This window comes from Emydura macquarii, unplaced genomic scaffold (assembly GCF_026122565.2).
Source record: "Emydura macquarii macquarii isolate MOO-44397 ecotype Brisbane River unplaced genomic scaffold, CSIRO-AGI_Emac_v2 contig_312, whole genome shotgun sequence".
NCBI classification, from domain to species: Eukaryota; Metazoa; Chordata; order Testudines; family Chelidae; genus Emydura; species Emydura macquarii.
Window position 1 is genome coordinate 10999081 of NW_027130449.1, and position 16575 is coordinate 11015655.

A 16575-nucleotide genomic window follows, 5' to 3' on the forward strand; every position below is an offset into this window, starting at 1 on the left:
GGCTCAAACAGGAGAATTCCTCCCCAAAGGCTTAAGGCTCGGCCTGAAGCCCTGATCGTAGCTCCCCCCCATTTGCCAGATAGGGCTGAGTGTGGGGCTGTAGGAGCAGCTGCCTCCGGAGATCCTTCCAGCAGATGGCACACACAGGGCTAGCAACTGGGTTTCGCTTGACTGATGCAGAGAAACCTGACTCGGCCAGACACTCCCTTGGAGCTGCCAGGGGCTGAACAGGGAACCAGGAAATACAAGCTCTCTCTCCCTGTGACTCCAGAAAAACACTTCTGCTGCTTCATGGAGGCAAGAGCAACATGGGTAACTACTGCAGCTGTGGGGGACACTGGTGAGTACAGGCTTTGTAGGCGGTGGAGGAAAAGAGGCAAGGCTGGGGTGACTGAGGGCTAAAGTTTTGTCTGACTTTGCTAACCGTGTGGGCAAGCGAGTGCGCGTCCCCGAGTCCCCAGGGCAGGCAGGCCTGTCCCACAGGCAGGAGCTCTGGCACAGGATCTGACTGAGCAGCGATGGACACCCACCGGGCACCGGGGTGAAAGCCACAGGAGGCCCAACAGAGAGGCCAGGTGGGTGAGGGAATATCGTTTATTGCACCAACTTCTGCTGGCCAGAGGGATCAGCTTTACAGCATCACAGAGGAGGGGAGACTCGCACTCCCTAGGGGGAACTCCTGTTTCCACTGGTGCTGAGCCTGCCTGGCCCAGAGAGGGGGCTGGAGTGGGGACACTGGACTCTGGAGACGAATCAACCTCAGTGCAGGAGAGACGTGAAAGTGACCCAGGCACCTCCCCACTCCAGCTCCTAACTCTTGTCTGGCTGCCATTACCCGGACAGGTCATTCCAGCAGCTGGGAATAAGGGTGCAGGAAGGATCAGGCCACACTCCCTGCTGCTAGACCGGCAAAGCCTGCCCTGCACCTACCTGGGTCTCCCTCCACTCAGGGGCCATTCCACGGGCGGACTGGTGGCACCTTTACACTGACATAAAGGGACCGTGGATCAGCCCCTTTGAGTCCTGCTTTCGGCGTCTCCTGCCCCATTTGCCGTCTCCTGCTCTGTCTCCACTCGCCAGTCTGCCTGAGTTTTATTTCCAGCCAGGGGATCCAGCTCTGGGCATGTTTCCAGATGTTGCTTCTCGCTGGGAGCAAGGATGCCAGACTCATGTGGGCCCAGCGCACCCGGCCTACTGAAAAGGCATGTGACAAACCATTGTCTGATGCCAGGTGGAAATAGTTGCTTAACTATGCTTAACCCGGGTGAGAGTTCATCATGACAGGGAAATGTGGGGAGTCGGGATGGAATCCAGGATTCTGTATCTGCCTCAGGGGCGGGACTCAGCTAGGGGTAGTCTAGGACTCAGGGCATGTGACTTAACCTCGCCCAGGTGCCAGAAGTGGGTGTTGGCTGCTCCCCTTGCTAAGGGCTCATTACAATCCCTTATCTCCATTACAATCTCTCCATCTCCTGCCCTGAGGGTTTCCCCCGCTGTCCTCCGCTGTCTGTTGAGGTTCAGCCTATTCACACCAATCGAGGGCCTCTGAAGCATTGGAGGGTCATGTAGTGGGAGATTTTTGCCATGCTGCAGTCCCAGGTGAACAGTGTGAGCTGGCAGTCTGCAGAGTGGCCAGGGACTCCTGAGGATAAAGAAGATCCTTATCATTGTAATTTCTATGACAGTAGCACCCACAGGTCCCAGTCGAGGTCAGGGCCTTATTGTGCCAGGCGCTGTGCAAACAGAGAAGTAGACACAGTCTCTGCCCCTCAAAGAGAAACGGAAACCAGAATTTGGAGGCCAGGCACCTCTGAAACAGGGGTGAATTTCTGGGCAGGGCTGAGCCAATGAGAAGCTCACCTTTCTAGCCTTCCTCTTGGCAGGAGGCCTGGAGCAGTCTTTCTCCTGAGTGCTTTTCTGTGCAGTGATTGTGCTGGGATAGATGCTGCCAGTTCCCCTTTTGCTTTATATCAAAGACTGCATGGAAAGTAGGGGGCCAATCGGATATGTCTACCAGCTCGGTAGCACTAAGGGCCTAATCCTCCAAATGCCAGCGATATTAGGGCCTGATCCTGCAGGGTTCTGAGCACCAAGAGACTCAGCACTCGGCAGGATGATTACGTATTTGTATTACGGTAACATCTAGAGGCCCCAGTGGAAATCAAAGCCCCATTATCATAAGCCCTGTACACGCGTGGTGATAGAAAGTCCCTGCCTCAAAGAGCCTCCAATCAAAATAGAAAAGACAGAAGAAAGATGGGAGGGGAAACAGGCCCAGAAGAGGGAAGTGATTTGCACTATCTCACCCGGCAGGTCAACAGTGGAGATGGAAACAAAGCCCAGGTTTCCTGAGCCTTACTCCATGGCTCTATGCACTAGGGACAGTGGACAATGCCTTTGTGGACAGGCATTTATGGGTTCTGAGACTAACAGTGAGATAGGAATGATCTGGGAAACAAAGGGATCATCCCCATCAGCTTCCTTCCAAGCTTCCTGCTTCAGTTTTATGGTGATGCCTTTTGGTCTGCTCTAAGATAGTGCCATCCCCTCATTGCTGCCCCCTGGTAAGGTCCCCATGTGGTAGACAGGGCTCTGATTTAAAGACTCCTGGAAGCCGCGAGCTGTCTTTTGCCCTCTGCTACCATGTGTGTGTGGCCTGTGAATTCAGAGCAAACATCTATCTTAAGGGCTGCACCAGGGAGAAAGAAGCGGAGAATTGCTTTCTTCTGGCACGGGGAAAGACAAAGCAAAGGGGAGACCTTAGGTTCCATATTCAGCCTAGCCATACCTGCATGGGTGGTTTGAAGTGGCTGCTAATTGCAGAGAGGTACGCTAGGTAACAGGGCCTCTGGGGGGTCTGCATTGGAGAGGGAGCAGGCGAAGAATTAGCTCCATATAATCCCTGTAGTAGTGGGTCGGATGATTCTGTGGCTTTAACTTTACTGCCAAATAATAATACCTAGCTCTTCTATAGCACTTTTTACCAGTGGGTCTCAAAGCCCCGCACAGTCTTTAATGTGTTTATCCTCACAGCACTCCTGGAGGCCGTGAGATATTATTATACTCATCGAAGGGACCTGATGCACAGAGCCAGTAAGTGACTTTGGCAAGTTCACCCAGGAAGTCTGTAGCAGAGCAGGAAATTGAACACAGGTCTTCCTGAGTCCTAGGTTAGTGTTCTAACCACTGTAGGCAATTCTGCCTGTCCTCCAAGGAGAGGTGTGTTTTTACTGCAAGTTATCTGGCGATAAAAAACCCCAACCCACCTTTTTTGCCCTGGTAGCTATCAGTATAACTTTCTTAAACATTTGTGTATCTTATTTTATTTTGCTATTTCAGGGCATGTACATTGCTGTTATTCCTACATATTACTTCTTTGGGCAGCACCCTAGGTGCCTCAGCAGAAAGCAGGGCTTCTAAAATAAAGGCTGAGGTTTTCAAAGGGACCTAAAGGAGGTAGGCACCCAACGCCATTGAAAATCCCACCCTAAATCATTATTATTCACACAGACGACCGAGGGAATGGAGCGCACATGGCAGGAAATTCAAATGGTTTCTGGAGTCTAAGAAGTAATTTTTAAGAAGAATCATTAGGGCAAAAATATTAATAGAAAAAAGTTTTACCTAACATCTGAGCACATCTAGGGAGTGTTTTCATTGGGACTGTGTTCCCCTAGGTCACATGCTCCTTAATTTCTCATTGAAAGAAGGAAATATTCAGCATCAGATTATTCTCTGCAAACAGGGATGTACAGAGCCTCTCGTACTTTGCTGTTTTCTCAAGATCTATTAAATGTAACAAATAGGAAAGGGAATATTTACATCATAAAATGTTTGAGCAGGTGATAGGGTGGTGGGGTGCCACAGAACAGAGGGATAGTTGATTGGTGGGGTGTGTGATAGGCAGTAGGTGATGTGTGATGGATTTTAGGATTAGGTTGGGGGAGAGGGGCCTGTAGAAGCAGATGTATGTGTGTGTGAGATGGGGTGTAGAGGAGAAGTCTGTAAGGGTCTGAAGCAGGTCTGTGCACGTGTGATGGATGTAGGATCATGGGTGTCAGTGGGGTGAGGTGTCGGAGCAGGTGTGTATCGATGGGATGGGTGGGGGGGTGCATGCAGAGGTGCAGGCCCAGATGGGCATGTGATGGAGTGTGATTTGGTCCGGACATTTATGGCCTCATTTTGAATGGAAATGGGGAGAGTTTTGTCGTGTTCTTGCTTCCTTTGCCCTGTCCATTCTAATTACATCAGATCTGAGATGGGGAGATGCTTTCTCTGGGATTAGCCTGCAGACAGCCTCAGAATAACTCCAGCCTGCAGACTGGCTGCTAAACTCCATCCACAAAGGAAGGCAACCAGAACAAGTGACAGCAGCTTGGAGAGATTATACTGAACGCTGCATCTCAGGGAACTGGCCCACAACTCTGCTGATTATATTTAAAGTTGAGCTATTTTAATTATACTGCATGACCTCCCTGAACGCTGCAAGGGATCAACTGACTCCAGAGCCCACTCATAAGAGTCAGTGAGCTGCATCTGCTCCCCTCTTGGGGCTGGAGAACTGTCTGACTGCCCACCATGGGAGCGATATGGGGAGCTGACAAGGCAATGCAGGAAAAAACATTTCAAGACAAATCAGTGTTGCTCAGAGCGGAGGTCCTTTTCCACATGATAAACTCCAGCCTTGTCTTGCAAAGAGCTCGGCCTCTTCTTGTTTGTGCTAACAGCATTTTCAGTGACCTCGGCACAGCTCAGGCAACAAGGTGCTGAGCCAAATTCAGCTTCAGTGTCACTGGGTGCAAACCCCACTGATTTCAGTGGAAACTGCCCTCCATCCACCTAAGCTGAATTTGCCTCCCTGCGCCCCAAGAGAACGATGGTTAATCACCACTGCCCATTATTAAAACCTCTCAATGCGTAACCCCTTTCCTGCATTCCCACATTATGTCACATTGCTGCTACAGAACCAAAGGCCATTAGCAGCTCCTCACCCCCATGTCTTTAAAGCTAGGAAGCCCAGAACTCCTCCAGGTACCATGTTGCCCCTGGGCATGGCTGGGGTGTGTAAAGCAAACCCTGTGGGACACACAAAGCCACATACTCCTTGGATACTCTGTGGTGACCCTCTCCCGTTCCATTAAAAGTGTTGCTAGCCCCAGCCCACAGCCCAACTCTGGGAGCCTCCAAGGCCTAGCATGCTGGACAGAGTCCACGGCTGGATGTACGTGCTAGCATGTTACTTGCCATATAAGGATTGGCACCTGCTTTCCTCTGGTCCCCTAGCTTTACAGAATGATAACATTTGCTTCGTGCAGCTGGCTCAGAATGTGACACATATCTACACAGAGAGACAGAGTGTGCTTCTGCAGCCAAATTCAGAGCCAGTGTAACTCTGCTGAAGTCAGTGAATTTGGCTTTTGTTCATTGCACTGCTGGGATGTCTCTGTGTTTGACCGCTTTCTCCCTCTGGGTCCAGTGGGCTATCTTAGGGCAGGTTTGACTTAGCATCTGTGGAGCACACAACGTTGTTTGCTCTGGTTCTGTTTTGGCTGAAGACTTGAAGAAAGGGGGAAATTATCAGGGATCCTTCAGATGTGAATGTTCCTTATGTGTCTTTTTCTTGGATCAAGGAGGAGCTGCAGGGTGTGGGGCCGCCGGTGCAGCAAACTGGCACCTGGCCCCAGGAGAAAATGTTTCATGATAACCCTAGAATATCCTCAGCACCCCAGAGCCTTTGATCACCCAGCAGCTGCAATCCAGTCTCACTGATTCTCGCTCGTTCTTGGGTGTATGTGCATACTGGACTCTGAGTGGCAGAGGGAGGTGGGTACGTGTTGGAGGGTATCTGCAGCGTACAGATGATGTGGCATCAGGCTTCACCAAAGAGTGATTAAAACTTCTCATAGCTCGCCCCTCACAAACTCAGGTTTGATGAGCACAAATTTCCCCCAGAGTCAAATCTGGCCCCCTGTGGCTATACTCCGAGTGCTGCTTTGGGGCTGTGAGCCACCCCTTGGCTAGTCCCTGCTTCTCTCTGTCTGACTGCTGTGCCTCTTCCTGGCTGCCAGGACGCCCTGTGGAAAGCTGTGTGTATTCACAGCAGGTCATGGAGCTGCTGACTCTGGCAGGGTGCCCCGCAGGCCAGGGTATTTCCAGCCCTTCCACGAAAATGGAGTTGTTAGACTCAGGTATCTTAGCAACACGGAGTCCTTGTCATTCTCCTCTCTCTCTGTTTCTCTAACTGCAGCTCTCAACAGCGTTACCATGGTATCATTACAGCTCATAAAGGCATTTCCACAGCATAGTGTCACTTCAGCTCACGGTGGCATCACATCAGTATTACCCCATCTCTGGGCCGTGTTGCCATGGCATCACGCCCGCTCTGGGCTGTATCATTGCAGTGTCTCCAGAGCTCTGGGCTGTGTTGCTATGGCATCATTCTGGCTTTGGGCTGTGTTGCCCCCGTGTCACCCCATCTCTGGGCTGTGTTGCCATAGTGTTGCTGTGCCCCTCGGCTGTCTCGTTGTGGTGTCACTAAGCCATTACTTAAATGTTTGGGCCCTTTTCCCTAGAATGTAATTGTGTTTTTTAAATAGCAGAACCTAATCAGGGTCTCCTGCTCCTTCAGCCAGTCAGGAACCAGCTTCTCCATACAGATAGACATGTTATTGACATCTGCAGAAGCTCATTTCTGAGTGGTTGTCCTTGTAATTGAGACTTCGCCTGCCATTTCATTTGGGCCGCCCAGAGATAGCATATGTCTTCGCACGTCATAGCCCTGGAGATCTGTTTGTATTAGCGCTATGATAACAAGAGACAATTCCTGCCCTTTGGAAATGGAGAGAGAGTGCAGCAAAGGCAGAGATGGCTGGTCACACAGGCAAACAGCTGAGTTAGGTGTTTGGCTTGATATGTTAGGCACCATCAGTGCTTTTGTTATTCCATGGATCTGTGCAGAGTAGACAGTTGTGAGGCTCAGACTATGCCTCCCTGTTCTGTGCGGAGACAGGGAGTCAGGTGGCAAAGAGACAAAGCACAAGAATGACCAGTACCTGTCCTTGGCACATGGACCCAAAAATCTCAGATCCACATCTGGTGTTCCCTGGAGGAGCCCCTCTTTGCCCAGGACATAGAGACAGTGGGAGTCCCTGTCATCACTTCATGCAGGCATTTCCCATCCAGGGAAAACTGCTGCTCCAAGGGCTCATTGAGGCACAGTGAGTTCCTGTGCCTCCTGGAGAACCTCCAGCCCATCGGCTAGTGGGAGATGTGTGCACAGAATCCTCGGGACCATTGTGTTCACACTGACCATTGGAGGGTATCCAGAGTATAATTTCCTGAGTTAGGAGAACTGGCAGAGATGCTTCACCAGAACCACTCTCAGGAGATCTGGGTTCAAATCCTCTTTAGATCACAAAGGAGAAGGAATTTTGGTGGGTCTCAAACAATGTAAGGGAACACCAGGAAGTAGAATTCATTTAGCTTATACAGACATGGCCCTTTAAAACTCCTCCTATCCTGCAGGGTGAATTCCCATGAATACCATTAAGTTCCTGTAAAAAACAAAACAAAACTTCTTTTGCACAGGGTAGGTAGGGACAAGACTGTAAAACTCCAAAAACTCTATTCTGGCTTCTATGACTTCCCCAAGTGAGCAATTCTGAACAGGAGACCTATAAGGAGAGGGTTGCTTCAGACCCTGCAGTCTTGTGGGTTAATTCAGTAACACTTTCCTCTGGGCAGCTCCTAGGGAATTGCAGCTGGGAAGGTCTTGCTTGGGCTAAATGGCTGTTAGGGCTTGTCTACGCAGCTAGTTAGTGTGCAACAAGCTGGGATCTGCATACTAAATGGCCATGTGGACCCTGCTTCTGGCACTAAAAATTCCCTAGTGTCCATTGACGTACTTCCATTTCAAATGAGAGGATATCAAAGGGCACTAATTCCTCTCCAGGGAGCGTTTGGGTTCTTTTCTCATTGTTCCCAAAGGCAGTATCTGGGCGACATGGGTGTGCCTGTACGTATGCATGCAATCACAACAGGAAAGACTCAGGCCTCACAGTGTTAACACATATCTCTCTCTCTGATTTCAGGAGCTGCCCTTCACCTTTTAAAAGAAAAAAAGAAAAGCAAGGTAAGGATTTGTGAAACATCTGTGGAGAACAGTGATAGAGTCCCATAGGCTTGTGGTTTCCACGCAGAACAGCTACGAATCTAGATTCTCATCCAGACTCTAGAGGCCTCATCCCCCTCCAGTGGTCTGTATGCCAAGTTTCCCTCCCTCTGAAGCTGGGCCGAGACAGGACACAAGCCCACTCTGAGGTGATGAAACCTGGTCAATGGAACACAAGTTTCGTAGGATCTGTCGCCAAAGCAGAGAGGAAATTTCTGTGTCTGATGCATCCTCTTAAAGCAAGGAAATGTATGTGCTATGGGGTTGGCACACAGGGAGGATGGGGATGTGACGAAGGAGAATGACATGGGACAGCAGTGCCAAACTTGCCTGGAAGCAGCAGAATTCCTAGAGCCCCTGAGAGATGCATTTTCTCTTGGTTTTTTTACTTTGGCAGGCCCCCGGAGTTGCTACCTGTTGTGGTGCCTGCACTGATAACATGGCAAACACAAGGAAAGTCTGACAAATACCAAGAATAAAATATAATTCCCAATGCAGCTAAGAAGCCTTTGAAAGCCAGCCAGGGCATGATCCTACCCCATTGACATCAATGAGAGCTTTACCATTAACTTCAATTGGCACAGGATTCAGTCCCCAGTGTGCTGTTATTCCTTATTGTTATTGCTTCCTTCTAGATAGAGATAAAGCACTTTTCTAACAGGATGCATGCCTGCACAAACTTCTCAAGGGAGAGTGTGTTCCATGCTGGTGTAGATACCATGCTAAAGGGGTGTGTGCATTATAAATACAGTTCACAGACAGACACAGCCTTTGGGTTTGAGAATTTGTTATTTTGCCTTTTGGTAAATAGCTACATTTGTGCTAAATTACCCACAAAACAATTCCAACTGGACAATGACAACACAATGTTAGGAATGTGTGAACTTGGTCATAAGGGATTTGTGTGTCACTCCCAGTATTTCACCTCCAATGCCTTAGGAGTGTTATAGAATTTTGTGGGGCAGCTTCTGAAAATTCTAAATATGTTTGAAATGGCTAAATTTCATGCCAAAAAAGACTTAAATTGCCATCTTGGGGCAAACCAAGGCTGTGTAAGTGCCCTCAGCTGTCTGTGCAGCATCTGCAGCTTAATGCTCTTCCTAGAGCTGCAAACATCCCTGCTGACATCAGCTAGGAGCCCAGAGAAATAAACAAACCAACAGCTCTAGAACCAACCCCTGCAAAACGCGTTTGCCAAACAGCAAATGACAAAATGGATACAGACAAACTGTGGATCTGAGCTACTCAGAGGGCCTAACAAGGAAGCTGTCAAGTGTTCCTGTCCTGTCCACAGCGTGTTGTTCTCATTGGAAAGCTCATTGTCCAAAAAGAATAGGCCTGGGCTTTCTTGTGTGAGGTATGCTCCAACAACATGATTAGGGAGGGAAATTCAACTGGGTTGGAAATTTGAAAAGGGCCCCGTGGGGAGAGCTTATGTTCTGGACACCATCGTGGTGAAATGCAAAAAATGGAACAATACCCAGCAGTGAAGTCACCCTGATTCTCTGGAGTTTTTATTTTGCAGGCACTAGAGTAAAACAGATGAGCCAGCAGCTTCAGGATGGCAAGAAGGTAAATGGCCCCTAAAGACATTTTACTAAACAGACAAGTTGAAAATACAGTGTTTAGTCTCTTAGGCTATGCCTGCACTGGATTGGGACAGCAAGGGTAGACACACACCAGCCAGTTTTGATTGAACTAGCTGAATAAAAATAACAGCGTAGCGGCAATGGCACAGGCTACCCACTCGAGTACAAACCTAGGATCCTGGGCAGGATTGCACCTGGGCGACTGCTCAGTCAATGCAAGCTTGGATCTGCCCGCACGTGCTACAATTGTGCTTCTTGGTTGCTGTATAGACACAACCTTTCTTCCTGGGCAAGAGGGGCTGGAAGAGCTACGGGAGCAGTGTTCTCAGTCCCTGGGCGCATCTCCTCTCCCCATCTTGGACGGTGCTAGCAGTGCTGCGGGAGCAGCATGTTCAACCCCTAGGGTCGTCTCTCCATTGTCAGGCTGGTAGGGACTAAGAATGGTTTGGAGGCAATACTTTCTGGCCTATGGGGAGCTGACATAGCATTCTGGTTGATGCTAGGTGCAGCAAGGCAGTGATGTCCAGCCCTCCTGTGAGGCCACAGTGTGGGATGGGGGAAAGAATGGGGAGCTGATTCTCTATCACTTTTTTTCCAGAAGGGCCCAGAGGCTGCTCACATGTACGATGACATCTTGGAGTTTCCGGTCTATGCTACTGTGAACAAGCCCAGGAACGTGAAGCATGATGACAGCGTGCACTACGCAGATATCCAGGTGTTCACCAGGGTCCGGGAGCGCTCGACCGAAGAAGTGAAGAACTTGCAAACGCAGAATGCAACAGAGTATGCCACCCTCAACTTCCCCCATCCCAGGCTGAAATATGACAGCAGGAATGGGACTCTGGTGTAGTGGGTGCAGCAGTCTCCTCCAGCAAAACTATTTCACAGACTGAGATGCTGTAGATTCAAGCCTGTGCCATGGATGCATGGGTCTCTCTGAGAATGTGCAGAGAAGCTGGATCCTCCAGTTGCATTGGTTTTGAAGAACTCTAATATTTGTTGTAACTGAATAAAACTTTTCAGTGGGTTTTGCTGAGAAAATCCAAGTTACCCCTTTGGAAACATCAGGGATGTTTCTGAGGCTGGCAGGATATCTCCTTTGGGCCCTTCCAGAAGATAAAGCTGCTCCCTGACTAATGAAGCAAGAAATCAGAGCCCAGTGCCATGGGGATGTGGTTTATGCTATGGCAGGAGGACTAGCCAAGCACCATTTTAAGGTAGATCTGGAAACCCAGAACAGAGGATTGGATAAGTTAGAACAAATGAGATGTTTGCCACTGGATTTTGTTTCAATATTAAGAAAACCATGCTGTTGTTATAGAAAATGACAGGTGGCTGATATTGTGAGGAAATGGTATGGACACTTCACTCTGCATGCCTCAAACACTAGCCTGACACTTGACATGCTTCAAACACTAACCCCATACCATTTCCCCAATGAAGCAGTGTGTTCCCACCATGCACAGTGTTCTGTAATGCTCAAAGCAGGAATGCGGGGTCTAGACATAGGTATAAAGCAGCCCTTTCAGCGATAAGACTGTTACAAATATGGATCCTTGCATCTGAAAGGTTTTAGCCATGGTCTGAAATGAAAGCAACAATTTACAAATTAACTTTTGAACAATAATTTAAAATCCTCTGTTAACGCTTAAGGGCAGGTCGTCCAGTTCTCAGACATGCTGGCAGTTTGTATGTCTGTGGAACTGTGGATGAATCACGGCCAACATCAGATTGCGTTTAGGACTCTTTCTTGTTCCTGCCTGTGTCATAATCTCTCGTAGCACAGGGCTCATGCTATACAACTCCTCACAAATACACATTTGAGATGTTATGTATTAATAACATTGATTATTAATAATGTGGTTTAGCAACAATCCAATAGGTTCCTACATCCCCCTCCCCCCCCCTGCCATAGCAGGGGTCAAACTATAGGCTGAATTTCCAATATTGTCACCTAAATAGGGCTGGCAAACTGCACCTCCAGACACTTAAACCAGCACTTTGGACTGTTAAATGAAACTTTTTGTGCACCTGTGTGCTGATCTGAGTGGCTCAGTGCAGGATTTGGGACATCCTGGTCAAATGCCAGTGTTTGAAAATAGGGAGCTTTGTAAAATTTTATAATCAAATGGCATTTTGCCTATCACAACTTTATTAATTAAAGATGTGGGTGTAATCAGTATGAGTTACTGTTCGGTAAAAAAGAAAACAGGTATTACTCCCCCAGATCCCCCCATTCTCCAGGCCCTGCATGATAATCCATCCTTCTGACCAAGGAGGAGTGGATGGGCTTTGGACTGTGTGGCACTGGCCATTCCCTCATTACCACAGAAAGGCTGAGTGCTTTGCCCCTGCAGGCCTAGCATTCAAGGATGGAACTGGAGTCTCAAACCCGAATCTTGCGTATGCTAGACTATGGGAGTAGCAGGTAACTACATCTTTTCATAGACTCACCAATATTAGAACTAGAAAAGCCATTAGTTCACCTTTATCTAATTCATCCCCCCTTAGCCAGTGCAGGATGAAATATATTATATAGGTTTTATATACACCTTATTAAATATAGATTGTCACTTAGTGTAGAGCCTTCCTTGGCAGCCATAACCTTCATAGTAGAGTAACACCCATGGCACAGGACACTGGCCACCTGTGAGTCTGCTAATGGCAGAAATGGCCTGGCCTCTTTTGACACTATGCACTTGTGGTTCTAAACCCACATAAAGCTAGTGTGGGTAGCCATGAAGAATGCTGATAGCTGGATGGTTTGTGATTTGGTGGTAAACCTGGGCACGTACCTGCATCTCCAGCCAAAAATTAATGGGGCTCATTTGAGAACAAATTCCGCTCTAGTTCTGAGTGGAATAACCAGCTGCTGCAAAATGTGCTTCAAATAATCTGTTTCTGTTACTGATCTGAAGTGTCTCTTCTCTGGAATGCAGAGCTGGGATTGGGAAAGCAAGCCACACAATACAAATAGAGCATAGGACAAACAACAAGGGCCAGATTCTCATTTCAATTACACTGGGGGAAATCCACAAGTCAATAGAGTTGGTTCAGATTGTAGTTGGTGTAAATAAGAACAGAGGCTGGCCCTAAGGAACTTGTTTTCTGGGCTTTTCAGTTGATTCTATTGATCTGTGGATTAACTATGCCTCTGGCTTCTTTGTATTCTGTATTAGTGGTTACAGCAATAGAAACTATCTTTTAATGAGCTCCTCAACGGGTGGACTGATATTTTATCTCAGATCTCCTGGGAAATTCTAGCTTTCATGCTTAGCTGGTACTCCATGTTGTTTCTAGAGGTACAGTGTATCTTAGAGATAATCAAATGCTCTGCATAGAAACAGAAATAATACAGTAATTTTGTCTATTTTAATAGGCCTTGAATAGATAAAATGTGAAGTCACATGCTTTGAAATAATGATTTCTCTGAATAACTTGTTTTTGCATTGAATGTTAACAGATTCTACAAACATCTTCTGTTGTTTGGGTTTGTTCAGTTTGAGTTAAATGAGTGTGAAATCAAATGTTCCTTTAATGTTTGAGACTTAATTGTAGTTTGAACTAATTAATTTGCACTTTTAAAAGGTCATTGTGGTGATATGGGCCTCATTCCTGTCTTTTGCACAACACATGTATAAAGCTACTCACATGCATACGTGGCAGATTCAGGGTCCTAAGTGCCACCAGTTATGAAAAGGAGATTTCTGACACTTTGTTATTAAAATAAATACGGTATGAAGGAAAATTATTCCTCTTTATTTTCAGAAAATGTGAAGCCAATACTTATTTGCGGCGAAATCTCTATGCTGAATCATTCTTATTTAGAAATGCTGATCTATATAAAAAACATTATGCAAATAACATGATTTATACGAAAACAACATTTCTAAAAAGTGTCTTTGGGCACATTAAACAGACTCTCTCTGTAGTGGAGCAGGAGCATGAGGGACGGTTGGGTCAGAAATGATTGGAAATGGCTAACGAGGAATTTGAACAATCCCCCTCGGCTTCGGTGTGGGAAACAGGGGCTGCTGATTTCACAGCTGGAAAATAAATATCTGTATGGCTAAGGCGTGAGGTTGGGTCCCGGCCATTTGTGAGGAGACATTTCTGTCCCATCTGCTGTCATTTTGGCGCCCCTCACTCTGATATCACAGCGCCCCAGATAACCAGCCCATGACAACGGGCTGCCTGGTCCTCACTACATCCATCCTCCCTCTCTGGGGAAGCTGGACCAGCCTGCCCTCGCCCAGGGGACCCCGACCCACAGAGTCACGTCTCCCGCCAAGAAAGGGGAGAAGAGCCGGGCAGGAGTCCCCTCAGCCCTCCCCGAGGGATCCTGCCCCCTCTCTTGAGGGGATCCCCCGGCCCCGCCCTGCGTTCCCGCTCAGCACCGCCAAGGGGAAGCCGCGCGCCCGGCTCCGAGGCACAGCCTGTGGGGAGGGCGGGCTCGGGTTCGGGCTCGGGCTCGGGCAGCCGGGGCGGGCTCGGAGGCGGGGCGGTCCCTGCGGCCTCCAGGCCCCGCCTCCCGGTCGCCATGGCAGCGGGACGCGCTGCCGCCGCTGGGAGCTGCGAGGCCTTGGCCGGGCCCGGGCTGCAGGTACCGAGGGCAGGGGCGGGGGGAGAAACAGGAGCCCAGGCCGGCCGCCGCCGCCGCCCCAAAGGGCAGAGACCCCAGTGACCCCGCCCCCCAGTGACTCCCAGCGAGCCCGCCCCCCCCTACTAGCCCCCAGCCCCACACCCACCCTACCCCCAGTGCCCCCCAGTGACCTCCAGTAGCCCCCAGGCCCCATCTATATCCCAGTGACCTCACACCCCACCAAATCCCTTGACCCACCAGACCCCCAATGATCCCTCCAGACCCCACCCTCCAGCCCCACCCCAGTGACCCCCAACCTTGCACCATACACCCAGTGACACCCCAACTCCCAATACACCCAAGTAACCTCTGCCTCCCCCCATACTCCCCGTGATCTTTGCATCCACCCCCCCGCCTACTACAGGCCTAGTGACCCCACCCACCATACACTTAGTGCATACCCAGTGACCCCCCAATCCTTCTGCACCTCCCAGTACACCCCAGTGACCCCCAACTCTCCTCCATACACCTAGTGACCCCCTCCTCCATCTCCCAGTACACCCAGTGACCCCCCAATTTCCTACCATACACCCAGTGACCCCCATGTCTCCCAGTATACACCAAATGACCCTCCCATCCCTCATTATGCACCTAATGATCCCCTATTCCCCACAATTCCCCCAATACAGTTATACCCCATTCCCTCAATAGACACAATGACACTCCCATCACACAACCAGAAACACTCCCATCCTCCCACTACACACTGTGACACCACCCTACCACATACACAAACACCCAGTGACATCCCCATGCTGTCACCATCTACAGTGGGATACCCCTATCCTTCCATCACCTGCTCAGTGTCACCCCTTACCACACACTCCACTCACACACCCGGTGACAGCTGACCTTACCACTGCTGTCTAATTATGGATGGGGTGTTTCCCACCCTTCCTCCTTTCTGCTATGGAGGCTAAGCCTGAACCTTTGCAGTCACTCATCATACCTAGCGCTCCCTCTAACCTTGCACCAATCTCCTTTTCTGTCCATTACCTTTCAGTCTCAGCTCTGTCTGCCTCAAAGGTGGAAACTCATACTGGACACTGATCCAGACCTGGGCATAAGATGTCTGCATATAGCTTCATGATGTTATTGCTATAGAATTTGCTGCCATGAATCAGGCCCCTCCATGGCAGGTGCATTTGGAATGTTATTCCTCCTGGGGCCTGGGAGAAACCAAAGGGAAGGAAAACAGGAGGTTTCAACAAGTACCACAGGCATGTCAGCACATAGATGCTCTAAGGGTGATGGTGCTAGAGATGGGTAGATTGGTAGGTTTCTTTGACTGAAATCCCATTACAATGTGTATTTTGAACTGTGTTTTAAGAAGTAAAAGGGGTATAATTAAAATTAACAGAAGGAGATGGGCTGGTCTGCACTTAAAATTTAGGTTGATATGGCTGTGTCATTCAGGACAGGATGTGAAAAATCTACATCCCTGAGCGCTGTAGCTATACCAACCTAACCTCCATGTAGATGCAGCTAGCCTGACAGAAGAATGCAACCTAGCTACTGTCATCTGGGGAGGTGGAGTTCCTACAAAAACCTCTTCTGTCAGTGTAGGCTGTGTCTACATTACAGGGTTATGATGGCATAGCTACTGCACCATAGCTACGCCAGTATAGTCCCCGTAGTGTAGACATACCCTAAGCAAATGAAAGTGTAAGCTGAATATCAAGAAACTTTCCTTAACAGGTGGTGGAATAGTTTCCTAATAGAAGTGGTGGAAACCCCAGTGCTTGGGTCATTTATAACTAAACCAGACAATGCCCTGGAGAATAGAGTATAGGGAGTGGTACTTCATTAGCTCCCACAATCAAACTTCCTACTGCTTGTCATATATAGCTCCCACTGAAGAATTAGAGGTAGAATATTTTTTCTTAAAGCATTTCCTTTCCATGTGTTTAATACATTTCCTTCTTCACCTCAGGTTTCCAATGGGAGGGTCTTCTGGTCCATTCCAATATGTTCTGATCCAGCTTCGTGGAGGTTGACATGGGAACTCCTATGGATGTGGTGCCTAGTAGTGCATCACAGCATGCCGAGCCTTCGGTAAATTTCCAAAAGTCTTTATTTTGCCCAGGGAGAAAATCTCTCTGTTGGATGCCAGGACAGCTAATCAATGTTATGACGGGGCAGTACAGGGCTGTGTGTACTATGATAGGTCTATG

At 48.7% G+C, this 16575-nt stretch overlaps 1 protein-coding gene across 2 annotated transcripts; it reads left to right on the forward strand.

Moving 5' to 3' along the window:
- Positions 1-228: 228 nt before the first annotated feature.
- CUNH11orf52 (chromosome unknown C11orf52 homolog) lies at positions 229-13500 on the forward strand. 2 transcript variants are annotated; one of them, XM_067565406.1, is made up of 4 exons: positions 229-340; positions 8091-8131; positions 9696-9742; positions 10358-13500. In XM_067565406.1, the coding sequence occupies exons 1-4, from the start codon at positions 309-311 to the stop codon at positions 10607-10609; spliced, it is 372 nt and encodes a 123-aa protein (XP_067421507.1). In that variant the 5' UTR covers positions 229-308; the 3' UTR covers positions 10610-13500. The 2 variants fall into 2 exon arrangements, with proteins under 2 accessions (XP_067421507.1, XP_067421513.1); XM_067565412.1 differs by having other exon boundaries at positions 10361-13500.
- Positions 13501-16575: the final 3075 nt, after the last annotated feature.

Bases quoted from the DNA above. Each gene is read 5' to 3' on its own strand.
- CUNH11orf52 (XM_067565406.1), top strand. From the start codon at position 309: ATGGGTAACTACTGCAGCTGTGGGGGACACTG. The intron at 341-8,090 runs GTGAGTACAGGC...CTCTGATTTCAG, and splicing joins TGCAGCTGTGGGGGACACTG to GAGCTGCCCTTCACCTTTTA. The intron at 9,743-10,357 runs GTAAATGGCCCC...CTTTTTTTCCAG, and splicing joins AGCTTCAGGATGGCAAGAAG to AAGGGCCCAGAGGCTGCTCA.